General features: G+C 37.5%; 1 protein-coding gene across 1 annotated transcript; it reads left to right on the plus strand.

Moving 5' to 3' along the window:
* Positions 1–23429: 23429 nt before the first annotated feature.
* Positions 23430–24329, plus strand: Vmn1r15 (vomeronasal 1 receptor 15). Its single transcript, NM_053236.2, has one exon. It carries the CDS (start codon positions 23430–23432, stop codon positions 24327–24329), a length of 900 nt encoding a protein of 299 aa, NP_444466.2.
* Positions 24330–27894: the final 3565 nt, after the last annotated feature.

Here is a 27894-nt window from a genome sequence, read left to right on the forward strand (position 1 = left end):
GTCTTTGCAGGCTTAGGAGCATTCTTTCCCACTGAGGCAACCTATGTGCTGGAAACTTTGGTCCATCTCATGTATGCTCTTTGATTGGTGGCTCGGTCTTTGAGATCTGCCAAGTGTACAGGTTAGTTGACTCTCTTTGTCTTCCTGTGGAGTTCTTATCCACTCAGTGCCTTCAATCCTTAACCCAACTCTGCCATAAGTCTCCATTGTCAGTTTGATGTTTAGCTGTGTTATCAAGATCTACTTCTGTCATCACCTATATGGAGCCTAACAGAGGACAGTTATAATAGACTCTATGTGCAAGAATAGGAGAGTGTGATTGATGGTTTCAGGGATTCATCTGTGTTTTTAATATTTTAAACTGCAGATTTAATGTCAGTATCTGCCACATAAATTTAAAAAAGCAAAACCACTTTTTATGGTTCTAATGAGTATAGAGTTGTCATCCCGTCTTCAATATTTTCCTTGTTAATCTATTAGAGCTACTAGAATACCCAAAGTATTTTAACTAGATTATATCACAAGAAATTTTCATATTTATCAATGGTCATCATATTGGTGCTAGTAGGGAATCAGACTTCACTCAAACATATTTTATTTATTGGTTAGAATTTTCTGTTTCTCTGTTTATATTACTGTACTTTTATGTGGAAATAAGAGTTTTTCTAACTAACCTCACTTTTTTTGTCATATTACTTTTTGTGCGAAATTTTTATATATTCATTTATTTTATTATTTACATCCAAAATGCTGCCTCCTCTCTGTCCTCCCCTCACAGATTCCCTGGCTCCATCACCCTTCCTTTTTGCCTCTAAGAAAGTGGACTCCCCTGGGTTTCCCCCCACTCAGTTGCATCTACTTTCTGCATGATTAGGCTCATTCTCTCCTGCTCAGAATAGGCAAGGCAGCACTCTGCTACATATGTGTCAGAAGCCTCCCTCCAGGCCATATATGCTCTTTGGTTGGTTCAGTCTCTGAGAGATCCCAGGGGTCCAGGTTAGTTGACACTATTGGTCTTCCTATGGTATTCTCATCTTCTTCAGGGCCTTCACTATTACCCCACAACACTTCTATAAGGGTCCTGCTGTCCATCCAAAGTTTGACTGTAGATATCTGCATCTGTTTCCATTCACTGCTTGTTAAAGTCTCTCAGACGTCAGTTATGCTAAGCCTCCTGTTTGTAAGAATAGTGGAATATCATTGAAGTATCAGGGATTAGTGCTTGTCCATTGGATAGGTCTCAAGTTTGGCCAGTTATTTATTGGCCATTCTGTGAGTCTCTGCTCAATTTTTGTTCCTGCATTTTTTTTTATATGGGACACATCAGTGCTGAAAGTTTTGGGGGTGTGTTTGTTACCTTATCCCTCCTTTGAGGGCCCTTTCTGGTTTCAGGTGGTTGCCTATTCAGGTTACATATTACCACTTATTGGGCATCTCGGCTAAGGTTAGCTGCATTGACTCCTGGGAGCCTTCTCTATCCCAGGTCTCAGGGACAGCCTACAGATTTAGATTCTTCTTAAACTATTCTGTATAGTAAAAGAACTTCTGGAAGTATCACCAGCAATGATTTCAAGCAGTACTACAAATCAGTAGTAATGAAAAATACATGGTATTGGTATAGAAACAGACAGGTTAGTCAATGGTTTCAAATTGAAGACTATGAAATAAGCTCACATACCTATGGACACCTGATTTTTGACAATAAAACCAAAACCATACAATGAGGGAAAAAACGTCTTTAGTAAATGGCTCTGGTCTAAATGGATGTCTACGTGTGGATGAATGCAAATAGGTCCATATTTATCACCTTGCACAAAAATGAAGTCTAAGTGCATAAAGGATATAAATCTAAAACCGGATATACTATATCTAATAGAAGTTTGGAAATAGCCTTGAACTCATTGGTCCAGAAAACAACTTCCTGAACAGAACTCCAGTGGCTTAGGCACTATTATCAACAATTAATAAATGGGACCTCATGATGCTTAAATGCAAAGGACAATGTCAATAGGACTTAATATTAGCCTACAGATTGGGAAAAGATCTTCACCAACCCTTCATGTGAAAAAGGGCTTATTATATCCATAATTGAACTCAAGTAAGACAGAAAAAAAACAAACAACCCAATTAAAATGGGGTATAGAGCTAAACAGAGGATTTTATACAGGGGAATCTCAAATGGTCCAGAACCACTTTAAGAAATGTTTGATGTCCTCAGTCATCAGGGAAATACAAATCAAAATGACCCTGAGATTCTATCTTATAACCACCAGAATGGCTAAGTTCAAAAACATAAGTGACAGCATATGCTGGTGAGGATGTGGAAAAATAGAAACACTACTCCATTGCTGGTGGGATTGTAAAATGGTACAACCAGTCTAGTAATCATTATGGTGGTTCCTCAGAAAATTGAAAATAGTTTTTCCTGAAGACCCAGCTATACAACTCTTTGGTGTATACCCAAAAGATGCTTCACTGCACCACAAAGATGTGCATGTACTCCACTATGATCATAGCAACCTTATTTGGAATAGCCAGAAGCTGGAAACAACCAGGATGACCCTAAACCAAAGAATGGATACAGAAAATGTGGTTAATTTATACAGTGGAATACTATTTACCCATTAAAAATGAGAACAACATGAATTTTGCAGGCAAATGTATGGAACTAGAAAATATCATTCTGAGTGAGGCAACCCAGAACCAAGAAGACATGAGTGGCATGTACTCACTAGCCAAAAAATACATAATACCCAGGATGCAACCCACAAGAAGGAAGGCCCAAGTAAGGATGCTTCAATCCTACTTAGAAGGAAAAAATCATAATCATTAGAGGCAGAGGGAGAGTGGGACCTAGGTAAAAGAAGGGAGGGGGAATAGAAAAGGGGAACAGAATCAGGTATGGGGGGAGACAGAAGAGAAGTCCAGAGGGCCAAGAGAATGAATATAAGTATGCATAAGCATGGGGTGGGAGGTGGGGGGACTGTCTAGATAGTACCAGAGACCTGGGATGTGACAGATGCCCAGAACTTAATGGGGCAGCATTAACTGAAATGCCCAACAGTGGGGAGATTGAAACTGAAGAGCCCACCTCCAGTAGATAGAAAGGGCCTCCATGGAAGGGATGGAGTCACCAACCCACTCTTAAAATTTCTGACCCAGAGTTGTTCCCCTCTAATAGAACTGCAGGGACAATGTGAAGAAGAGACTGAAGGAAAAGCTGTCCAGTGACTGACACAACTTGTAGTCCATGTCAAGGGGCAGGGGGAGATGGAGGGCACCAAGGCCTGACACTATTACTGATGCAATGATATCCTTACAGGCAGGAACCTAGCATGTATGTCCTCTGAGTGGCCTTATCAGCACCTGACAGAGAGATGCAGACTAACCACCGGGCTGAAGTTGGGACTGCCTATGGATTAATTAGGGGAAGGATTGATGAAGCTGAAGGGGATGGCAACCCCATAGGAGACCAGCAATCTCAAATCACCTGGAACTCTGGGAGCTCCAAGGGACTAAGCCACCAATCAGGGCACACACATGGATGGTCCAAGTCCCCTGGCACATATATAATCCCAGATAAGGGGAATGCCCAGGGAGTGTAGGTAAAGAAGGGGGGAGCATGCTATCAGAGGCAAAGGCCAAATGGAATGAGATGAGGAACTGTGGGGAGTTGATACCAGAAGGTGCAAAATCTGGACTGTAAATAAATAAAATAATTAAAAATCCTAATTTTCCTGATACTAAAGAAGTATTTCATTTGTTAAGACCCCATATATATATATACCTTGCTTTCCTGTGCATAGGACACAAGTTCCTAGCGCACATTTTGGAAGCTTGAAGAATGGTTTTACTGATAGTCCTTTTCTGAGTATTCTCAAGAAGAAACTCTAAGCTTTTAACTATGTGCTTGGAAATATGGACTCTTAGATTTTTAAACCTTGTGGACACTGGTTCTGATTTGACAGTGATTCCAAGAAATCTCAAAAGTATTGTGGCTTTCCAATTAAAGTAAGGTCTGATGGGTGTTGGGTGACTGACGGAACTGTGGATAAATTCTGACTCACAGTGAAACACCACTGGGGTTATTTGGTTATTGCAAAAATCCTAGGATGTATACTTAAGATATATACACTTAGAAATTGTCAGTTTTTACAAAAGAAACAGCTTTCACCTCGAACATGCCTGTGACTCAAGAAGAGAACACAGATTAAATTTACTCCAAAAGTGTTCCATTGAAAAAAGTTTTATAAAGTTGTTCTAATTTTACAAAACAAAGAAAATTATAAATCAGTGAAAATTTATAATGCATTAGTGGGCATATGAGACAGGTGAGCACACTGAGAAAGTGGAGGCCTGTTTAGAGCTCCAAGATGTTGTCTGATGATATTCTCAGCTTTTGCATTGGTAGGACCTAGCATTCTGCTAAATTAGTTGCTTTGAATAGGTTTTATTCATTATCAGGGGATGTTAATTTAAATTAACAGCCTGTAAATGGTTTTCTACCTGCTATCATGAAGTTTTATTTTAGATACAGAAAGAACAAAGGAATGGTTGTTCCAGAGGCTATTGACTCAGGACACTATTATGAACCTCTGATCCTATAAAAGTGCAATCTCTCCATAATCCTGTAGTTTCTGGCTGTCTACCTGTTGAAATACATATGTACATTAGAAGATGAGAAAATAATTCCAGCCAAAATTAAAGGACTTTCTACCTCAGTATACATTCTAAAACTCCAAGGGTGTGAGCATGAAGAAATATTCCTTGTAAGTTGCTGCACCTTTTCCCATCTACTATCTACAAAAAAACAGGATGTTTACTGGGTCTATTTAGGTTCTGGGGACAACACATTCCTTATTTCGATGCTTACCTCTAGACCATATACAAAGGCACTTTGAAAATCTCTAGCTTTCAATAGTATTGGGATAAGATAAGTCTTCCATAGGTCCATACTGAGATACAAGCAACTTATTTACTTGGGGCAAAGGTCTAATAGTCAATTTACCTGAGTTTCAGTAGAAGTCAAGGATCCTGTTTAGAGCTTCAGCAGGCTGATATATATAAATCATAATGGAAGCCCTTGAGATTTGGGATCAAGACTCAACCTTCCTCTGTGGGAAGATAATTTTTTTTGGAGAGATAGCTCTTGCACTGTTACAGAACCTTAGAAGAAACCAAACATTTGACAGTGGGTCACCAGATTACCCTGCGAGTTTAGCTCCTATTTATGTTTGGGGTTTTCTGACCAACCAACTTATGAAGTTGGATGTGCACAGTAGCCACCCATCGTAAGTGGAAGTGGTGTTTATGTGATAGGGCCTCAGCAGGTTCTGAGGGCACAGTAGGAAATGAAGAATGCCCATGGTTCTACTATAAGAATGTCTTCATCTTTAAGCATGCTCTGAATGTTACCTATGATCAGATGACTGAAGAAGATAAGGTTAAGGCCTGGTTTACTGAGGGTTCTGCACACTATGAAAATATAACCCAGAAGTGGATAGTTATTGCATTCGAACCTCTTTCTGGGAGAATCATGAAAGGCATGTGAAGGAAAATACATAAATCTTCAGAGATTACAAATATATTTTTCGTGGAATCAGATGTGGACAGATGTGCACTTGTTTATTGATTCATTGGTTGTAGCCAATATATTGTCTGGAAAGTAAACTTAGAGCATGCTGAAAATTTTGTTCTTGTGCATTCTTCCTTTTCCAATGCTTATCACTCATTTTACACATGTCAGTTGTTGATGAAGGTTATGTTTGGTTTTAGGGTGGGTCATTACTTCAGGGCACAGCATATGGATGAGTCAATCCAATTGAGTTAGTACCATTAAGAGCTTACTTATCCAGAATTCACAAATGACCACAGAAGGCAGAATAGAATGCTTTAAACTGAAGTATAGAATCAGAGATCTCTGCTAATTTTATAGTCAAAACCTTCTGGGCTTAAATTAGTGATGAGATCTACATATTTGTGGGTGTATCTTAGTGTTCTTCAGGAGAAGTAGCATCACTACTGTATTAGATGTCTAAAAATGCAGTAAACTCTTTTATTGGTTCTTTATTTGTTAACATATTTCAAATGTTATCCACCTTGCAGGTTTACAATCCTCAAACCCCTATCCCATCACCCTCCCCCTCTGCTTCTATGAGGATGTTCCCCATCCACTCCCACTGTACTGGCTAATTTTGTGTCAACTTGACACAGGCTGGAGTTATCACAGAGAAATTAGCTTTAGCTGGGGAAATGCCTCCATGAGATCCAGCTGTAAGGCATTTTCTCAATTAGTGATCAAGTGGGGAGGCCCCCTTGTGGGTGGTGCCATCTCTGGGTTTGGTAAGGTAGTCTTGGTTCTATAAGAGAGCAAGCTGAGCAAGCCAGGGGAAGGAAGCCAGTAAGAAACATCCCTCCATGGCCTCTGCATCAGCTCCTGCTTCCTGCCCTGCTTGAGTTCCAGTCCTGATTTCCTTTGGTGTTGAACAGCAGTATGGAAGTGTAAAATGAATAAACCCTTTCCTCTCCAACTGCTTCTTGGTCATAATATTTGTGCAGGAATAGAAACCCTGACTAAGACAAATTGGTACCAGGATAGTGGGGTATTCCTGTGACAGCCTGACCATGTTTTGGGGAAGACTGTGGAAGGACTTTGGAACTTTGGGCTAGAAGATCCATTTGGTGTTAAGAGCTCTGTGAGATGTTCTGTAGGAGCTTGGAAGATAATGTTGAGAACAGTGCAGAAGATGGAGTCCTGGCTTGTGAAATTTCAGAGGGAAAATTAAAGACTCTTTTCAGAGCCATTGTTATTTTGGATTGTGAAGATTCTCTGGTTCTGGTTAGCTGGTGCTGAAGAATCAGCTGTGATTAACAAGATACCAGAACTACTAAAGTTAAACCTTTGTATTACTGGGACTATTGATGCTGTTTAGCTGGAGCTAAGAAATTAGCGGTGATTAAGAAGAGACCAGCATCACTGAGGTGAAATCTTCTGGGAAGTGTTTTCTGAGAGCACCGAGGCTGTGTTTCAGAGACAGCCAAGGTTGTACCTTGTGCTGTGGCTGGACTTAGTAATGTCTAAGAGTTTTCAGGTGGTACTGGTTTTGAAGGCACGAAGGGGTCATACAGAGCAGCCGAGGTTCGGCACTATGAGATGCCATGGAAGGCCATTGGTGAAGGTGCAGCCTCAGTTGCAATTGATGGCCCAGGACTGAAGGTGTCATGCAGTGTTTTGGAGATGGCAGTATCATGAGATGACCACCAAGAACAGCAGCAGCAGTGGAGTACAGGCATCTGGAGCCTAGAGGGAAAGCTGTGTGCTACAAAGGACAGGGCTGGAGAAGTGACCCAAGCCCTTGGAGGAGCCCAGAAGATCAAGAGTTGGATCCTAGATATTGGACAGTTGGAGTCTAATTTTTGCTTTTAGTTGTGACTGTGCCCTCATACTTTTTCTCTCTTGAAGGAAGTTTTTTTAGTGGAGCCCATAGTTAAAAGACTTTTAATTGAAAAAAGACTTCGGATTCTAAAAGGGACTGGATATTTTAAAGGGATTGAACTTTTAATATGTAAAGATTGTGGGACTTTTAAAGTTATTTAAGATCTTGGGGATGAATAAGGACTAAGGGTTGAGCCTTACTAGTGATGTGTTTGTGTGTCAAGTTGACAAGGGGTCAATTGTACTGGCTAGTTTTGTGTCAATGTGGAAATGTAAGTTGAATAAACCCTCTTTTCCTCAATTGCTTCTTGGTCATGATGTTTGTGCAGGAATAGAAACCCCCGACTAAGACACCCACCTTACCTCCCTGGCATTCCCCTGGGCTGGGACATTGAGTCTCCATGGGAACAAGGGTGCCCCCTTCCATTGATGTCAGATAAGGCCATCCTCTGCTACATTTGCAGCTGGAATCATGTGTCCCTCCATGTCTACTCTTCGCTTGGTGGTTTAGTCCCTGGGAGGTCTGGATATTCTGGTTGGTTGATTTTGTTGGTCTTTCTATGGGGTTATAAACACCTTCAACTCCTTCAGTCTTTTCCCTGACTCCTCCTAGTGAAGCAAAGTAGGAGTGTTGTTCTTTCTCTACATCCTTATGAGCATGAACTGCATCATTTATTGAAGATGTTTTCATTTTTCTACCGTATCATTGGTTGTCCATACTCTTTCTATGTCTGTGTAAAATTGTGTTGGAAATGTGATGGGGATTGCATTGAATCTGTAGATTGTGTTTAGTAAGTTGCCATTTTCACAATGTTAATCCTATCGAGACATGAACATGAAAGATCTTTCCATTTTCTGAGATCTTCTATTTCTTTCTTCAGGGACATAAGGTTCTTGTCATATAGATGTTTCACCTGCTTAGTAAGAGTTACCCCAAGATATTTTATATTATTTGTGGCTTTTGTGAAGATTGTTGTTTCCCTTACTTTCTTTTTTTGCTTGCTTATAATTTGTATAAAGAAAGGCTACTGATTTGTTTGATTTATTTTATATCCAGCCACTGTGCTAGAGTTGTTTATCAGTTGTAGGAGTTCTCTGGTGGAATTTTCGGGGTTGCTTATGGTTACTAACATATCTTCTGCAAAAAGTGATAGATTGACTTATTTAAATTTGTATCACCTTGATATACTTTTGTTGTCTAATTGCTCTAGCTTGAACTTCAAGTACTACATTGAATAAAGTGGAAGACTGGGGGCAGTCTTGTCCCTAATTTTAATGGGATTGCTTCTACTTTTTCTACATTGAATTTGATGTTGACTATTGGTTTGATGCATATTGCTTTTATTATGTTTAGGTATGTGCAGTGAATTTATGATCTCTCCAAGACTTTTTAACAGGAAGGAAGGTATTTTGTCAAAAGCTTTTTCACGACCTAATTAGATGATATGACCTTTTTCTTTGAGTTTTTTTTAAATGGTAGTGTATGTTGATGGGTTTTCATTTATTGAACCATCTCTGTATCCATGAATGATGCCTAGTTGATGACCATTTTCATGTGTTCTTAGATTGTGTTTATGAGAATTTTATTGAGCATTTTTGTATCAATATTCATAAATGAAATTGGCCTGAAGTTCTCTTTCTTTGTTGGTTCTTTGTGTGGTTTAGGTATCAGAGTAGCTGTGGCTTCATAGAATGAATTAAGTAGTGTTTGTTCTGTTTTTACTTTGTGGAATAATTTGAGGAGTATTGGTATTAACTCATATGTGAAGGTCTCATTCAATTCTCTACTAAAACTATCTGGTTGTGGGCTTTATTTTCTGGTTGAAGGTTTTTAATGACTGCTTCTATTTCCTCAGGGGTTATTGGACTGTTCAGATAGTTTACCTGATCTTGACCTAGCCTGGTACTTTGAATCTGTCTAGAAAACCATCCATTTCATCTAGATTTTCATTTTTTTTTTTTGAGTATAGGCTTTTGTAGTAGGATCTGATGATTTTTTAATTTCTTCAGTTTCTATTTTTATGTCTCCTTTTAATTTTTTGATCTTGTTAATTTAGATACTGTATTTATGCTCTTTACATAGTTTTGCTAAGGGTTTATGTATCTTGGTAATTTTCTCATAGAACCAGCTCTTGGTTTTGTTCATTCTCCTTTTGGTGATTTCAGTCCTGAGTTTTCTATTTCCTGCCATCTACTTCTTTTGGGTGTGTTTGCTTCTTTCTGTTCTACAGCTTTCAACTGTTTTGTTAAGCTACTAGTATAGCTTCATTTCAATTTCTTTATGTAGGCACTCAGTGCTATTAATTTTCCAATTAACACTGATTTCATTGTGTCCCATAATTTTGGGTCTCTTTTGTCTTCATTTTAATGGAGTTCTAGAGAGTCTTTAATTTCTTTCTCTATTTGATTTGTGGCTAAGTTATCACTGAGTAGAGAGTTGTTCAGTTTCCATGAGTACATAGGCTTTATGAGCTTTGTTGTTGTTGTTGTTGTTGTTGTTGTTACTGAAGTCCAGCCTTTCTCTGTGGTGATCTGAAAGAATGCAGTACATTATGCCACTCGTCTTGCATCAGTTGAAGCTTCTTTTGTGTCAAATTATATGATACATTTTGGAGAAGGCTCCATGAAGTGCTGAGGAAAATGTACATTGCTTTGTTTTAGGGTGAAATGTTTTCTACATACCTGTTAAATCCATTTGAATCATAACTTTTTAAAAATTAGATGTTCTCTTTATTTACATTTCAAATGTTATTCCCTTTCCTAGTTTCCTCTCCGAAAATCTCCTATCCTCTTCCCCGTCCCCCTGCTCCCTAACCCACCCACTTCTACTTCCTGGCCCTGGCATTCTCCTATACTGGGACATAGAACCTTCACGGGACCAAGGAGCTCTCCTCCCACTGAGGACTGACTAGGCCATCCTCTGCTACATATGCAGCTAGAGCCACAAATCCCTCCACATGTTTTCTTTGATAGGTGGTTTAGTCCCAGGGAGCTCTGGGGGTACAGGTTAGTTCATACTGTTGTTCCTCCTAGTGGGCTGCAAACTCCTTCAGCTCCTTGGGTATGTTCTCTATCTTCTTCATTGGGGACCATGTGCTCCATCTAATGGATGACTGTGAGCATCCAGTTCTGTATTAGTCAGGCACTGGCAGAGCCTCTTAGGAGATAGCTATATCAGGCTCCTGTCAGCAAGCTTTTGTTGGCATCTGCAATAGTGTCTGGGTTGGAGGTTGTTTATGGGAAGAGGAACACTACTGCATTTTTGGTGGGATTGCAAGCTGGTACAACCACTCTGGAAATCAGTTTGGCAGTTCCTCAGAAAATTGGACATAGTACTATCTGAAGATCCAGCAATACCACTACTGGGCATATACCCAGAAGATGCTCCAACTTGTAATAAGAACACATGCTCCTCTATGTTCATAGCAGTCTTATTTATAATAGCCAGAAACTGGAAAGAACCCTCAACAGAGAATATCCCTCAACAGAGGAATGGATACAGAAAATGTGGTACATTTATACAATGGAGTACTACTCAGCTATTAAAAATAATGAATTCATGAAATTCTTAGACAAATGGATAAATCTGGAGGATATCATCCTAAGTAAGGTAACCCAATCACAAAAGAACACACATGATATGCCCTCACTGATAAGTGACTATTAGCCCAGAATCTCAGAATACCCAAGATACAATTTGCAAAACACATGAAACTCAAGAAGAAGGAAGACCAAAGTAGGGATACTTCATTCCTTCTTAGAAGGGGAACAAAATACTCATGGAAGAAGTTACAGAGACAAAGTTCAGAGTAGAGACTGAAGGATAGACCTTCCAGAAACTGCCCTACCTGGAATCTATCCCATAAACAATCACCAAACCTAGACGGTATTGCAGATGCCAACGAGAGCTTGAATCACAACTTATGATACTTGTACTATGCCTCTGTTTACTTTTTGTTTCAACGGTCTGTCCTTTGGTGAGAGTGGGTTGTTAAAGTCTCCCACTGCTATTGTGTGAGGTTTATTGTGTGTTTTGAGCATTAGTAAATTAAAAAAAAAAGAGCTCTGTGGAATATTATGTAGGAGCTTGAAAGATAATGTTGAGAAGAGTACAAACAATGAAGGCCTGGCTTGTGAAATTTCAGAGGGAATATTAAAAACTCTTATTAGGGCCATTGCTGGTTTGATTGTGAATATTCTGTGATTTTGGTTAGATAGGGCAGAAGAATCAGCTGTGATTAACCAGATCCCAGAACTACTAAAACAACACCTTTGCATTATTGATTATTGTCTTCTAGGCTTCAGCTGCCTGTACCCCACTGTTGCTGGATTATTGATCCTAGTTAGCTGGAGCTAAGAAATTAGTGGTGATTAAGAAGAGACCAGCATCATTGAGGTGAAATCTTCTGGGAAGTGTTTTATGAGAGCACAGAAAAGCTGTGTTCCAGAGATAGCCAAGGTTGTACCTCATGCTTGTGGAGTGTAAGAGTCACCCAGGTTGTACTGGTTTTGAAGGCATGAAGAGCAGCCGAGGCTTGGCATTATGAGAGGCCATGGAAGGCCATTGGTGAAAGTGCAGCTTCAGATGCAATTGATAGCTCAGGACTGAAGGGGTCATGCAATGGAGTTGAGGCTTGACACCATGAAGGGAGCCTATGAGCAGCTATTGGTGAAGCCTAATTGCAGTGTTGTACAGATATCAGTACTATGAGATGACCACCAAAACCAGCAGCAACAGTGGCGTACAGGCAGCTGAAGCCTAGAAGACAAGGTGTGTGTTACAAAAGGAAGGGCTAGAGGAGTCCAGAAGATTGTTAATGAATCCTAGACATTGGACATTTGGAGTGTGATTTTGCTTTTGATTGTGACTGTGCCCAGATATTTTTCCCTCTTGAAGGAAGAACGCATTTTAGTGGAGCCCATAGTTAAGAGATTTTTAATTGTAAAAAGACTTTAAATTTTAAAAGATATTGGATATTTTTAAAGGATTGAAATTTTAATAAGTAAGAATTTGTAAAGACTGTGGGACTTTTAAAGTTATTTAGATCTTGGGGATGAATAAGAAAGTAAGGGTTGAGACTTACTAGTGATGTGTTTGTGTATCAAGATGACAAGGTGTCAATTGTACTGGCTGGTTTTGTGTGTCCAGTTGATACAAGCTGGGATTATCACAGAGAAAGGAGCCTCCCTTGAGGAAATGCTTCCAGGAGATCCAGCTGTAATCACTAATTTTTCAATTTGTGATCTAGGATGGGAGGGCCCATTGTAGGTGCCATCCCTGGGCTGATAATCCTGGGTTCTATAAAAAAGCAAGATGAACAATCCAGGGGAAACAACCCAGTAAGTAACATCCCTCTATGGCCTCTGCATCAGCTCCTGCTTCCTTTCCTGCTTGAGTTCCAGTCATGACTTCCTTTGGTGATGGACAGCAATGTGCAAAGTGTAAGCTGAATAAACCCTTTCCTCCCACCCCCCCCCCCAATTTTCCTTTACATATGTGGTTGCCTTTGCATTTGGGGCATATGTGTTCTGAATTGAGAGTTCATCTTGATGTATTTTTCCTTTGATGATTATGAAATGTCCTTCCCCATCTCTTTTCATTTTCATAACTTTTAGTTGAAAATCTATTTTATTGCATATCAGAATGTCTGCTCAAGCTTGCATCGCAGGACCATTTGCTTGGAAATGTTTTTGTCCAGCCCCTTATTCTGAGGCCTGTCATTGTCATTGAGGTGTATTTCTTTTTTTTTTTTTTTTTTTTTTTTTTTGGTTTTTTGAGACAGGGTTTCTCTGTATAGCCCTGGCTGTCCTGGAACTCACTTTGTAGACCAGGCTGGCCTCGAACTCAGAAATCCGCCTGCCTCTGCCTCCCGAGTGCTGGGATCAAAGGCGTGCGCCACCATGCCCGGCGAGGTGTATTTCTTGTATGCAGAAAAATGCTGGACCTGTCTAAGTATCCAGTATGTTAGCCTGAGTTGTTTTTGTTGTTGTTGTTGTTTTTTGTTTTTTGTTAAAGAACTGAGTCAAGTAATATTAAGAGGCATTAAAGACCAGTGATTGTTAGTTCCTCTTAATTTTGTTTCTGGAGGTAGTATTATGTGTGTTTAATTCTCTTTGGGTTTCTTTTGAGATGATTAATTTCTTGTAGTTACTTGGGTATAATTACTCTCATAGTTTTGGGGTTTTCCTTCTGTTATCTTCCGTGGGACTGTATTAGTTGAAAGATAGTGTTTATATTTGGTCTTGTCATAAAATTTCTTGGCTTCTCCATCTATGCTGTTTGAGAGGTGGGTATTCCTGGGCTGGCATTTGTGTTCTCTTAGGGGCTGGATGATGTCTCTACAGGATCTTCTGTCTTTTAATGTCTGCTTAGAAGCCTGGTCTAATTTTAATATTTATAACTTTATATGATAATTGACCCCTTTGTCGTAACAGCTTTTAATATTCTTTCTGTGCATTTAGTGTTTTGACTATTGTGTGATGGAAGATTTTATTTTCTGGTCTAATTGGTGTTTGGTAGGCTTCTTGTGTTTATGGCCATCTCTTTCTTTAGGTTAGGGAAATTTTCTTCTATGATTTTGTTAAACACATTTTCTGGCCCTTTGACCTGGTAATATTCACTCTCTTCTATTCTTATTATTCTTTGGGTTGGTCTTCTCATCAAGTCTTGAATTTTCTGGATGTTTCTGGTTAGGTGCATTTTACTCTTTGTATTTTCTTTGATGGATATGTCAATATCTTTTATGGTATCTCCTATACCCTAAATTCTCTTTTCTATCTCTTGAATCTGTTGGTGTTGCTTGCACCTGTATCTCCTGATCTGTTTTCTAGGTCATCCATCACCAGGATTGCTTCCATTTGTGATTTCTTTATTGTTTCTCTTTCCAACTTTAGCTCTTTGACAATTTTGTTCAATTCCTTCAACTGCTTTATTTTGTATTCCTGTATTTCTTTAGGGATTTATTTATTTCCCCTTTAAGGGCTTCTACATGTTTCTGTATTTCTTTCAGGGAATTATCTGTATACTCCTTCAGGTCCTCTTTCATCTTTATGAGATGGGGTTTTAGGTCTGAATCTTACTTTTCAGGAATATTAGGATATCAAAAGCATGCTGTGGTGGGAGAACAGGGTTCTGATGGTGCCAAATTATGGTGGCGTCTGTTGCTTATGTTCTCATGCTTGCCTCTCACCATCTGGTTATCTCTGGTGTTAACTTGCCTGGGTGTCTCTGATGGAAGCTGGCCTTTTTGAAGGTAAGTAGAACTCTGTGACCTGGGTTAGAGCAGGTCTTCTGGGAGGCAGGCAGTGATGTTCTAGGTTAGAGGGGGCTCCTGTGTCTTTGGTTACAACTGGCCTCCTGTATTTCTGGTTAAGGCAAACTTCCTGGGATACTGGCAGACTTTGTGGTCCAGGGGCAGGATGTTCTCTAGTTACGTATGGAGATGTGGACTAAAAGGACTATGAGGTCAAGCAGAGAGGGACAGATCCCATTCATCCTGGGCCCACCCTTCCTTCCTTCTTTCCTTCCTTCCTTCCTTCCTTCCTTCCTTCCTTCCTTCCTTCCTTCCTCCCTCCCTCCCCCCCTCTCTTTTTCTTTCTTTCATCTTTCTTGACCCAGTAGTCATTCAGTAGAGAGTGTTCAGTCTCTATGAGTTTGCAAGATTTCTGGTGTTTCTGTTGTTGTTGAGATCCAGCTTAGTCCACAGAGGTCTGGTAGGATGTGGGGAGTTATTTCAGATTTCTGTATTTGTTGAAATTTGCTTTGTAACTGCACATATGGTCAATTTTGGAGAAAGTTCCCTGAGGTGCTAAAAAATGTTATTCTTCTGTGTTTGGGTAAAATGTTCTGTAAAAACCTCCCGTGCCTACTATTTATCTGTTTGTTTTGTTTTGTTTAGTTTTGTTTTGTTTTGCTTTGTTTTGTTTTGTTTTGTGGATATCATGTTTATTGGTAAGTTATTGAAATCTCCTAGTATCCATGTGAGGTTCTATAGGAGGAATGAGTCAGCATATCCTGACTGGCAGCCCATAAGGTCCCATGCATGCCTAACAGCTGCATATGCATTTTACAACCTTAAGATCTGCCTGGCACATGGAGACAAATGAGGCCAGCAAGAAGGGGCAAGATGCCATAGGGCACTTTTGGGTTGAGGTTATAAAGGCATTTCCCAATTCTGTAATAAATTTGTCTGTTTCCCTTTCTCACCTGACTCCCAGAGTCTGTGTCATTGACTTCATGCCTTCTTACCTGCTACCCACAAAGAGCATACCAAAGGGCCAAGGGCTAAGGCAACAAGGGTCACTGTGTAATTTAAACTTTAGTAGTGTCCCCAATACAAATGTTGATGCCTTACAGATGTTTGTAATTGAAAAATCATCTTGGTGGATTCTTTTCTTTGATGAGTATGCAGTGTTCTTCCCTGTCTCTTTTATTTCGTTTTGGGTTCAAGTCTATTTTGACTTGATGCTAGAATGGCTACACCAGCTTGTTTCTTATGTCCATTTGCTTGGAAAACCTTATCCAACCCTTTATTTTCTGGTAGTATCTATTCTTGATATTTACCTGTGGTTTCTGGAATGCATCAGAAAAATATTCTATTTTTGCATCCATTTTGATAGTTTCTGTGGGTCCATTCCTATAGATTAGCTGTTATTTAGCAGTTGGAATGTATTGCTTCAGGCTCTTCTGGCTTTGAAAGTTTACCTTGAGAAATCCGTAGTTTCTACTCTAACAATTTTCTGTAATTAGCAAAGTTCACTTTTCCATTTGATGGGTTTTGTTTATCTTCCATTTGATTGTTTTGTTACGGGCAGATTTTCTTTTAGAATTTTCAATCCACCCTTCTTGTTTTGTATACTTAATGCTTTAACTATAAGATTCATGGAAATTTTTGTTTCTGCTCTTGACTTTTCTCTGTTTTCTCTGTGCTTCTTGTGGGATATGGGTGTTATCTTTTGGCTGGTTTCCTTTCTTATTTTATTGAAGTTCATCTGTTTGCCATTGACTTTGGATTATTTTCCCTCACCCGTGCCTATAATTTGAAGGCTATACTTATATCATGGGGTCCCACATACATATACTTTCTAGGCTTCGACTTTGTCATTGAGCAACATCCCAGCCACATGTCACAGTTTCTCCTGATAATACATTTACATTACCTCACTTCTTTGTGCTCTGTAAAAAAGATTACTTTTTCTAAGTGTGTTTGGAGGATTGACATCCCATTTTTTTTAAAATGAGAGTTGCTAATTTCTAGGTGAGACACCAAAGCCACTGTTAAGTAAGTGTGGAGGGAACCATGAATGTTTTGGAAGTAGGAAGGATACCTTGGGGAATCTAAAATGTTTTCTGCTTCTAAGAGAGATATTACTATTGTTACTTTTGTTGTGTTCCCATGGACTTGGATCAGTTAATCCACAAAGACTCATATGACCTGGAGAGAATAATTTACACATGGGAAATATGGAGCTCAGCTGTTCCTACTCTACTGTTTCCTTGGAACTAGGGAAGTTCACTTTTCTATATGATGGCACCATGTTGTAACAACCTCAAGATCAGAACTGCCTTCTCCAGATGACATGGTAATTCTGGAACTAGAGGGAGATGACCTGATTACATTTCTTCCTCATAACTACTTCTTGGGGCCTCATTCTACAAGGATGTGTGTCAAAGGAAAAGCTGGGTGAGTGTTTCTTTACTCTTCATTACAATGAGAGCAGTAAGTAAGTGGTAGAAGGAAACAGGGTATTCTGTAATAAATTATTAGAGAAGTCTCCGCTTAGAATGTTACTTTTGAGCCATAATGTATAATAAGCATTCAACAGATGCTTGTAGTCATAAAGGTATCTGTGGTAACCATTTATAAAAGAACATAGATTTCACTTAATGTGGTCTCTGATTACATATGTAACACCAGAAGGGGGCTAGTGGAAAGAGGATAGGGGCCTAGCAGAACAATGAAGAAAGAGACAGGAAAGGCTAAAGGGTAAAGTTTATCAATGGGTATTATATTTTGAATGAACATATCATGAAATCCATCATATTTACAATGAATGTGCATGTAAAATGTCACTCCAGATGCAATAATTTAGAGAACATGTCTGACAAAGCTTCTCCTGAGTGTGTACTCTATGAACTCCAGTATTGAAGTGCGTTGGTTTTAAATTCCTCTCACAGAACACTGAAACACCTTAAAGGGGGAAAACAAAACACACACACTCATTGGTGTACAGGAGTACTTTGATAGTATTAAGTTACATTTCAATTGTGCTTTGCTTTTTCTCATTTTACTTCTTTATCCAGTTTGCTGACTGTATGCATTTAATAAAGTGAAACTTAAGCTAGGATTATACAAGAAATATTCACTAATTTAGTGTTTATCAGTAATTTTCTATTTTTTATAGTTTCAGCAATTAAATTTTATTTTATTGATATTTATTTCTTATTTACAAATATATTACAACTATTATTTCATCCCAGTGACTGTAGTTAGAAATTAGGCTAAGCTACTCTGATTATCTGCTTTACATTTACCTAAGTACATTTCAGAGGGCTGCTTTCTAAGATGATTTATGGAGTCTTCTCTATGTAATTTCTTTTTCTCTTAGGTTCCTGCTCACTACTCCTCTCCAGGCCACCATTTATTCCTCTTTGTCCCTCATGAAATTACAAAAAATTCAAGTAAATTTTTACTTTTACAAATTAATGACTTTTATTTTTAAATTAAATGTTTTGAAATTATAGAGGATTATAAAACAGACATTTTTTTCATCATCCATATGGAGACCTGATAGCTCTGACCTGCTATTGTAACTCCTGATATTTAATATGTTGTATCTATTGATAGCATATGTTTGTTGAAAAATTATTGCTTTAAGCAGTCCTCAATATTTCTTCATGACAATTGGAAAATATGAAAAGTTACTTATCAAATGGGTAGGCCTTACTTCTACAATAACCATGAATGTTGTTTGAAGAAGACAGGACTGTTTTTATTTTATTTATATATATTTTTTGACTTTCTTTAGTAGATATTTCTTCATTTACATTTCAAATGTTATCCCCTTTCCTAGTTTCCCCTCCGAAAATCCCCTCCCCCCCCCCCCCCCCGTCTCTCTGCTCCCCAACCCACCCACTCCTTTTCCTGGTCCTGGCATTCCTCTATACTGAGGCATAGAACCTTTACAGGACCTAGGGCCTCTCCTCCCATTGATGACCAACTAGGCCATCCTCTGCTATATATACAGCTAGAGCCACATGTCCCACCATGTGTTTTCTTTGATTGGTGGTTTAGGAGCTCTGGGAGTACTGGTTAGTTCATATTGATGTTCCTCCTTTGGGGTTTCAAACCCCTTCAGCTCCTTGGGTACTTTCTTTAGCCCCCCTGATTGCGGACCTTGTGCTCCACAGGACTGTTTTTTATATCACACTTTTATGATGTCCTAGCATCAATACTGTTCCATTTTCGTCTATTGTTTTATTTCCACTGGCTCAGCTTCAAATCCACTGTAGTTAGGACAATAATCTAGGTGTACATTAAACTTTTTGGTTTGTATCTAGCCAAATTCCTGTCTGTTCTCATAATTCTGTGTGTAGTAATTCTAACCATGGTTACTAGGTCAATTAATTGTTTTTCTGGAAATTTACTTTCTTACTCATTAAAATGCTCTATGTCTATCTGGGAAAGTTGCTTGGAAAAGGTTTCTTTGATTGTTTTTGTTTTGTTTTGTTTTTTTAATTCCTTCCAGGCCTAAAATGTGTTTATTCCAATTTCACACTTGACTGATGGTTTGGCTGGACACAGCTGCTGCTATTTTTCAGAATTCTGAAAAGTATGTTATTCTTACAGGATTTCTGTTAAACCAAAGGATATTCTGATGGCTGATTCTTCTTTCAAACTGATCTTATAAGATTTGATAATTTTGTGTTGTTAAGGTGTGGTAATTTGATATTTCTTTTCTATGTTTTCTTTATTTCTGAGAGGCTTATTGGGAAAATCCTAGCCATTCTGAATGAACTCTGCTTATTCTTCTTTTTCATGTCCTGTTGTTTTCCATTTCCTTTTGTATTTAGCGAGTTCCTTGATTTTCCTTTTCTATAATCTTTGCAGTTTTATAGGCATTGTGTTCTGTGACTTTCTATTTATTTATCACTTTCTTATTTTATAGCACACTGTCTTTTTCTGAAAATTTCTTTTTCTGATTTTTATTTTATGGAAACATTTCTCACATATATAATCATACCCTTAAACACAGACTTGAAGAATAAAACTCTTAAAAATCTCAGTTTGGATTTTTTTCTTGCAGGCTTTATGAGAGAACTCAGATTGACAGCCTTCTATGTCTCCAGCCTGATTTCTTTTGTCTCATGTGAAGAAAACTGATGAAGGTAAATTGAGTTAAGAAGAAGCTATTCTCTGAGCTCGAAACATAGTAATTTGTATAAAGTTAAGAATACTTAGGGAAGTATCAACTCATGGCCTAGGATATTATAACACATTGTTAACATTATATAACTTTTTTTTTTAAAAATTAAGAGGTTTGTTTATTCTATTGCAAAGATTTCTAATGAAGCTTTCTTTAGTAGATTTCTAATAATCTTATCTGTGTGTTTCAAAAGTATCTATCTGCAAATCTCACCTCACTTACTAAATCTATGTAAAGTTATCCTTAAAACAGGTAAACTGGATAAGCTCCAGTAGACACTTGAGCCTTTCAATTAAAATAAATTCGATTTTAATATATTGTTTTCTAAATTAAACATTTTAGTATTGATTGTGTTATATTATTGAGTGAACTGTTTATTAGCATTGAGAAAAATATTTGCAACTCTCAAACAGCATACACTTATTTAATATCAAACCCTGCAAGCTTTCCTCCAATAATTACAAAAAACAATTGCTCATTGAAATATGCATTCCAAAAGAGATGCAAAGTAAATTCAAGTTTAGATGGTTAATATCACAAGTTCACTTTTATTTTCCTGGAATATCAATTACTAATGTATATAGGAGATTAAAATGGAAAATGAAAGGAGATGTATTGGCACATACACATGATCCCAGTACTTTCAAGGCAGGAGGTGCATGGGTTTGACTGAAGTCTGTCGGAACCTCAGGTTGCTATCTCCTTCCCTCCTTTCATTCAGCACACACACACACACACACACACACACACACACACACACACACACACATACACACACACCCCAATACTGAAACAGGAAAACAGACTATATGGAATTAAAATATCGATGATTCTTAAAAATGAAATGAAATGCTGCCAAGTAGTGTTATTATATCACTGGCCACAGAGTATCAATACTTTAAAAAAAAAAAAGATAATTTTTGAGTTTATGTTTGTAATCATTACAGAGTTATTAGTTTTACTCCAGAAATTTATATTAAATAATTGTAATGATGTATTTGGCAGGGAACATTGATTTAATCAAGTCAGCTGGAAGCAAAAGACACATTCTCCATTTTCTTTAAAGTTCATTTTAATTAAAAAACATTTTATATAAGTTTCAGTTTTTCACATATTTGATATAAAGTTATTCATGCTTATAACCCTGGCCCACTATGTGTCATTGCTCAATTCTTAGTCTCAGCAGTACAATTTCACACACACACACACACACACACACACACACACACACACACACACACAGGGGTGGGGGTGGAGATGTCTGAGAGGGAGACGGAGATTCACAAGTGAATATTTTATCTTTCTGAAAACTGAGTATGCTATATAACTTGTGATGAAGGAGATCTGGGCATGACTGGTTCCACAAAGTCTCTGCAGTGACATCTCTGCTGCTGCTACTTCATCTCAGGAGAACTGGCTCATAGTGTGAGGTTGTAATGTTCTAGTGAGCATCTGTGTGCTTACTGTTACACCTGTGCTAACCTTAATTTATAACGAATAATTCATCCATTTAAGTTATTTAAGAGTATCAGGTCATAGCTCTGAATTAATACCTTAGTGATAAGTGATACGTGTTTATTTCTATTGTCATTATCTATTTCATAAAAATTCCATGGAACTAGTTTGGGTGGCTAAGGTCTTCATCTCCTGAGATTCCTGAAGTCTTATTCTTATTGCTGACAGTAGACAGTACAACAGCCAACACCATATATCTTGTCATTCAAAAGTCATATAGTCACTTTATGTTCTCTCTGAGCATTTGCATGGCTTTTAGGTCATTACTTACTAAATGATGTGAAGTTTAAAATACAATTGATACTTGCCATGAATTATGTTTGTATGTCCCTTCGGTTACTAAATCTCCACAAAGCAGAAGGCAAAGATCACAATAAATCCATAAAACAGGAATTTTCGAAAATTAAATACTGTGATAATGAAGAGGTAAAGTGATCTTTCTTGTTAAATGTAGAATGAAGTAGGAAGCAGCTCTTGGTCTCTTATTGCATATCTCTTGAGATAACCATATGTACACTGCTTTGATTTTTGGTCTGAGTCAATTTAATAGTGGTGGCTTTTCCACTTTTATGATTGCTTAGGAACATACTTTGAGTTTTAGTACTTACAACTAAATATTATAATTTAAACTATTGTGAAAGCTCCCAGCACTGCAATTGCTTCCCAAATAAAACAAATTACTTTTCTCAGTGGATGCATATGTTAACAACTCTGCAGTCATGGTAGCTATGGTCTTTTCTGGTCCAGTCTCAGCTGCCACTTGATCAATTAGAAGATGCATCATCTTCTTTATGTGATAAACATTTTCAGAGCAATGGATGAGTAGAGTCTTTAAGAACATATCTTTGGGAAAAGAAAAAAACACTACAGAATAGTATAATTTAACTATATTATCATCTTTTTGTATCACTCATATTACTTGTGCTATATTAATAAATTATATGTATCAGAGTAATAAAAATTATTATACATATATTTTTGTGAATTTGCAATTTTTTGTTTTTAAATTATTATCTTTAAGCACATTTTATTACATATTTTCTTTATATACATTTCAAATTTCAAATGCTATCCCGAAAGTTCCCTATACCCTCCCCCCACCCTACTCCCCTATCCACCCACTCCTGCTTCTTAGCCCTGGCATTCCCCTGTACTGGGGCATATAAAGTTTGCAATACCAAGGGGCCTCTCTTCCCAGTGATGGCTGACTAGGCCATCTTTTGCTACATATGCAGCTAGAGACATGATCTCTAGGGTTACTGGTTAGTTCATATTGTGAATTTGCAATTTTAAAATTGCTATATGGCTACTGTTCTTTCAATTTGGAGTGAAAGGCTTGAGTTAAGTACTATCCTTGAGTTTTTATACAACTATTTAAGATTGATTTATTTTATTTTATATATATGAATATTTTCCTTGAGTGCATTTATATGTATCACCAACCTTCCATATCAGAAGCCATGGATTTCCCCCAAACTAGAGTCACAGTTGGTCAGGAGACATCATGTCATTTCTAGCACTCTAAGCCTGGTCTTTCACAAGAGTTAAAAGTGCTCTTATCCACTAATCTATCTCTGCAGCCTTAATCCTAAAGCCTTTCTGCACACAGAATGGCTTGATATTTTTCCCACACCAACACACATTTTGTTCAGTTACATGGATGTGATAAATATTCTATACTCATTAGGACTATTTTAGGTGTTGACTATAAAATGAGATAATTTAAAACAATAGGTTCGGATTTCTAATGCATTAGACTTAGTTGCAGGAGACAAAGTGTTCATTCTGTATAGCTATGAATAAAGGCACTTATTATCTGTAATATCTCATATCCAGGAAACACATGAATGCCATATAAAAATCTGGGCCATGATGAATATTCTGGAACCTCAGAATTAGAAGAGATAGATGAATGAAGACTTAGTAGAGAAAATAGAATGATGATATAGACACACCATCCAATGAATCACAAGTTTCACGTATGCTCTGTTTTATTTCCTTATATATGAAATACACTGCTACTATGTTCTTAAGATGAGAATACTCTGCATTTATGTCCTCGGTAGAGAATGTCCTTTATTTCCAAGCTGGGTTTGGAGTCCTACCCAATGTGTTTCTTCTTCTTTTCTATATTTTCATAATCCTAGGTCACAGACCTAAACCCACAGACCTGATCTCCTGTCAACTGACTTTGGTTCACATAATCATGTTCCTCACTGGAGGAAATATTTGGCTCGCAGACATATTTGGGTTTCTAAACATTGAGAATGACATAAAATGTAAAGCAACTTTTTATACAAGTAGGGTAACGAGAGGCCTCTCTATCTGCATTACCTGCCTCCTGAGTGTTTTCCAGGCTGTCACAATCAGTCCCAGTACCTCTATGCTGGCAAAATTTAAACAGAAACTTAAAAAGTACATGAACAATGCATTGTTCTATATTTGGTTTTTCAATTTGTCTGTTTGTAGTAACATGCTTTTCTTTGTTGGTGGTTTTACCAATGTCAGTGAGACCAAGCAGGTGAAAGTCACTAAATCCTGCTCACTCTTCCCCATGAACTACATCATCAGGGAATTAATTGTTATTCTGTCAACCTCCAGAGATGTGTTTCTTGTAGCAGTCATGCTGACCACAAGTGCATATATGGTGAATATTTTGCACAGGCATCAGAGACAATACAAACATCTTCATAGCATCAAAAGCCTGAGAACATCCCCTGAGAAAAAGGCCACCCAGACCATCTTGCTGCTAGTAGTTTTCTTTGTAGTCATGTACTGGGTGGATTTCATCATCTCATTCACCTCACTCCTGTTATGGATGTATGACCCAGTCGTCCTGACAGTTCAGAAGTTTCTGATATATGCTTATCCCACAATTACTCCTTTGGTACAAATTAGTTCTGATAAGAGAATAATAAATGTGCTGAAAAATTTGCAGTCAAAGTGCCACTAGGTTTTCTAAAAAATGTTTATTTCTCCTCCTTTAAAAATGGTTCACTTATGGGCTGGTGAGATGGCTCAATGGGTAAGAGACGCCGACTGCTCTTCCGAAGGTCCGGAGTTCAAATCCCGGCAACCACATGGTGGCTCACAACCATCTGTAACTAGATCTGACTCCGTCTTCTGGAGTGTCTGAAGACAGCTACAGTGTATTTACCTATAATAAATAAAATAAATAAATAAATAAATAAATAAATCTTTAAAAAAAATCAGACTCTCTTCCGAAAAAAAATGGTTCACTTATTTTTATTAGTATGTACAAGTGTTGTACTAGCATGTATGTATGGCTGCATTCCTAATATGCACAGAAGTCAGAAGAGGTTTCCCCTGGAAACTACAGTTTCAGATGACTCTAGTTGCCATATTGGTATAGTCCCAGTAATTGTGTGTGTGTGTGTTTTTTTTTAAATCACAGACTCTTCTTAAACTTCAATTTTCTTAGTAGCAAAGTGATATTCTTCATATGATTCAAATAAAGTTTGTGGTAATACATATATAAAATATATATAAATGTATATATATATTCTGTTGACATTACTGAAATTAAATACTATAAACTTCTTAGGTTTATTGTATACCATAAGTTGCTCTTTCCACATGAATTCTCCTTTTTACTTTATCATAGAAGTGACCTTGATGCTGAGGTTATTCAACAGAAGCTTCAGACTGATAGTGACATTGAAAGCCTCTTCTTTGAAACCATTTTAATCTACATCCATTCATAGTTTAGTTAAAAACATAGCTTTAATTTTGTTTTTAACTTAATTTAAAATTTCTCTTGATCATAAGTTAATGAAAATTTATGTTTTCCAATTTTTACAATAGTTACCAATTAGTCCTATATGAAACTTTTTTATGTTTGTTTATTTGCACTTCATTTCATTTATATTAATTCAAATATCAGTGATTAATAAATATTGTTTATATACAGATACATTTGTCCAATGTGGTTTTTGTGAATGTTTGTATACTTGTGTATATGTCCACTGACAAAGAATGTGTGTTGATATAGATACTGGAGCCAAGAGATAACATTGGCTCTTGTTTTTCAGAAGCAATTCACCTAGAGGGTGTGTGTCTCTTCTGTACCTGGAGCTTACCAAATAGGAGCCCACCACATAAGGATTGTCCCATCTCTGCCTCTCTGGTTCTGGATATACAGGGGTTCAACTATATATCACCATTTAATAATTATGTTCCTCTTTTATTGGAAAAAAGGGTTTTTTTCATACAATATATTCTGATTAAGTTTTTCTGTTCCCCAAGTCCTCCCAGTTCTTCCATATCTCCTCTCCCATCTAGATCAAAACTTCTTTTGTCTCTCCTTATGGAACAAAAAGGCATCTAAGCAATAATAATAAAGTAAACCCCAATAATGTAAAACAAAATAGACAAACCAGAACAGAGAAAAACAAACAGTTGAAAAAGAGTAAAAGAAAAAGAGCCATAAACTCATACAGACATAGAATCACACAAGTTCAACACAGGGATCTTAAAACAAAACAAAACAAAACAAAACAAAACAAAACAAAACAAAACAAACAAACAAGAAAAAAAAACAGATAGTGTTTGGGTTAGGGAGGGGCTTTATCTACTTCTACTCTAGTCACTATCAGGCGCAATCTGTGCAGTCCCTGTGCATGCTGTCAGTCTTTGAGTTTATATGTGTTCTTGTGCTGTGTTTAGACGGCCTTGTTTCCTGGGTGTTCTTCATCCCCTCTGGCTTTTCTAGTCTTTCTACCATCTCTTCCACAAAGTTCATCGGGCTCTTAGGGAAAGAATGTAGTGGTGACATATAGTATAGGACTGAATATTTCAAGATCTCATGCTCCCTGCATATTTTCCTGCTATGGATCTCTGTATCTCTTCCCATTTACTGTTGGACGAAGTTTCTGTAATGATGATTTAGCAAGTCTTATCTATGAGTCCAGTAGGCTGTTATTTGGAGAAATTTTATTGCTACATTCTTTTATAAGAACACTAGTATTCAATTGCTCCTTGGTCCCTGGCCTACCTAGTCTCAGGTTCCTGTCTACCTAAGCAATGCTGGCGTAAAGCAAACCAGATCTTGCTTGATTACTTTCACAGGCTTTATGCCACTGTTGCACAACCAACCTTATCTTGCAGGCCTGTTACGATTACAGTCTGAAGTTTGCTTAGCTGCATTGGTGTTTAACTTTCTCTTCATGTAGTGTGCATGGAACTTTACAGTATCATGAACTCTGAAGAGTTAGAATAAATCATCCAGATAGTTACAACCTTGATTTCTTCATGTTTAATGAGTTGTGTAAGTGATAGCCTCAGGAATATGGCCTTACCATCAATTTGTGGAGAACAAACAATAGTTTTGACAATTCACTATGTTGTTTGAGGTTGCCAAGTAGCATCTTTTGAGAGTAACTCAATTAGATGTAAGCAATTTCCAGTACTAGGAGATTCATGGGGTGATGGCAGATTTCATTTTGGGCTCCGTCTTCCCTGATATTTAGTTATTTTATTTAGATTGCCTTTGTATTTTAGGAAGCTTCTGCTCTACTACATTTACATATGACCCCTTAAAAGTTCCTTATTTTTAGCTATCCTTTCCCATTTTCACTTTCTTGCCCATCTTCCCTGTTCCTGGGTTCATACTCTTATTTCAGCTCCATGAATATATCCATAACTATCTAGTCTATTTTCCTGTCTGAAGAAAAGCCATCCTTCCCTTTCTACCATTACTATATAACTAACCTCTGTGGTTATGTGAATTATGTCTTGCTTAGCAATGAGCTAATAACTAAAATCCACATATTATCAATCAAAATATTTTGTATATGTCTTTCTGGGTTGTTTTACCTCACTCAGAATTACTTTTTCTAGATTTACTCCTTTGTCCGCAAATTTAATTACTTTTAATAGCTGAGTGATGTCTTATTATGTAAATGAACTACATTTTCTTTACTGATTCATCATTGATGGATATCTAGGATGTTTCCAAATTCTGTATATTATGAAGAAACAATGTCTCTGTAGTAGGAAGAAGTGTTTTCTGGGTATATGTCTAATAGTGGTATAGTTGCATCTTGAAGTAGATCTATTTTCAACTTCTTGAGGAACCACCAGAGTGACTCCATAGTGGGTGTGCAAGTTTGTGCTCCCAACAACAATACATGAGTTCTCTCTTTACTCCAAATCTTGTCAGCATTAAGTGTCTTTTGTATTGTTTATCTTGGCCATTCTGTTTGGTATAAGATTAAACCCCAAAGTAGCTTTAATTTGCAGAACACTTATTACTAGAGACGTTTACTGTTCTTTACATCTTTCTCAGCCTTTTACATTTCATTTGAGATTTCTTTGCTTAGGTTTGTACACCAGTTTTAGATTGTGTTATTTGTTTTCTTGATGTCAAGGTTTTTGAGTTCTTTATATAGTAAAGAACTTTGGATAATAGCTCTGTACTGACTTGTTCTTTTTGCTTGATACAAGCTAGAATTATCAAAGAGGAAGGTACCCCAGTTGAGGAATTGCCTCTATGAGAT

This window comes from Mus musculus, chromosome 6 (genome assembly GCF_000001635.26).
Source record: "Mus musculus strain C57BL/6J chromosome 6, GRCm38.p6 C57BL/6J".
In the NCBI taxonomy this organism is placed as follows: Eukaryota; Metazoa; Chordata; class Mammalia; order Rodentia; family Muridae; genus Mus; species Mus musculus.

Excerpts from the sequence above, each read along its gene's own strand:
- Vmn1r15 (NM_053236.2), top strand. The coding sequence starts at position 23,430 with ATGTCCTCGGTAGAGAATGTCCTTTATTTCCAAGCTGGGTTTGGAGTC.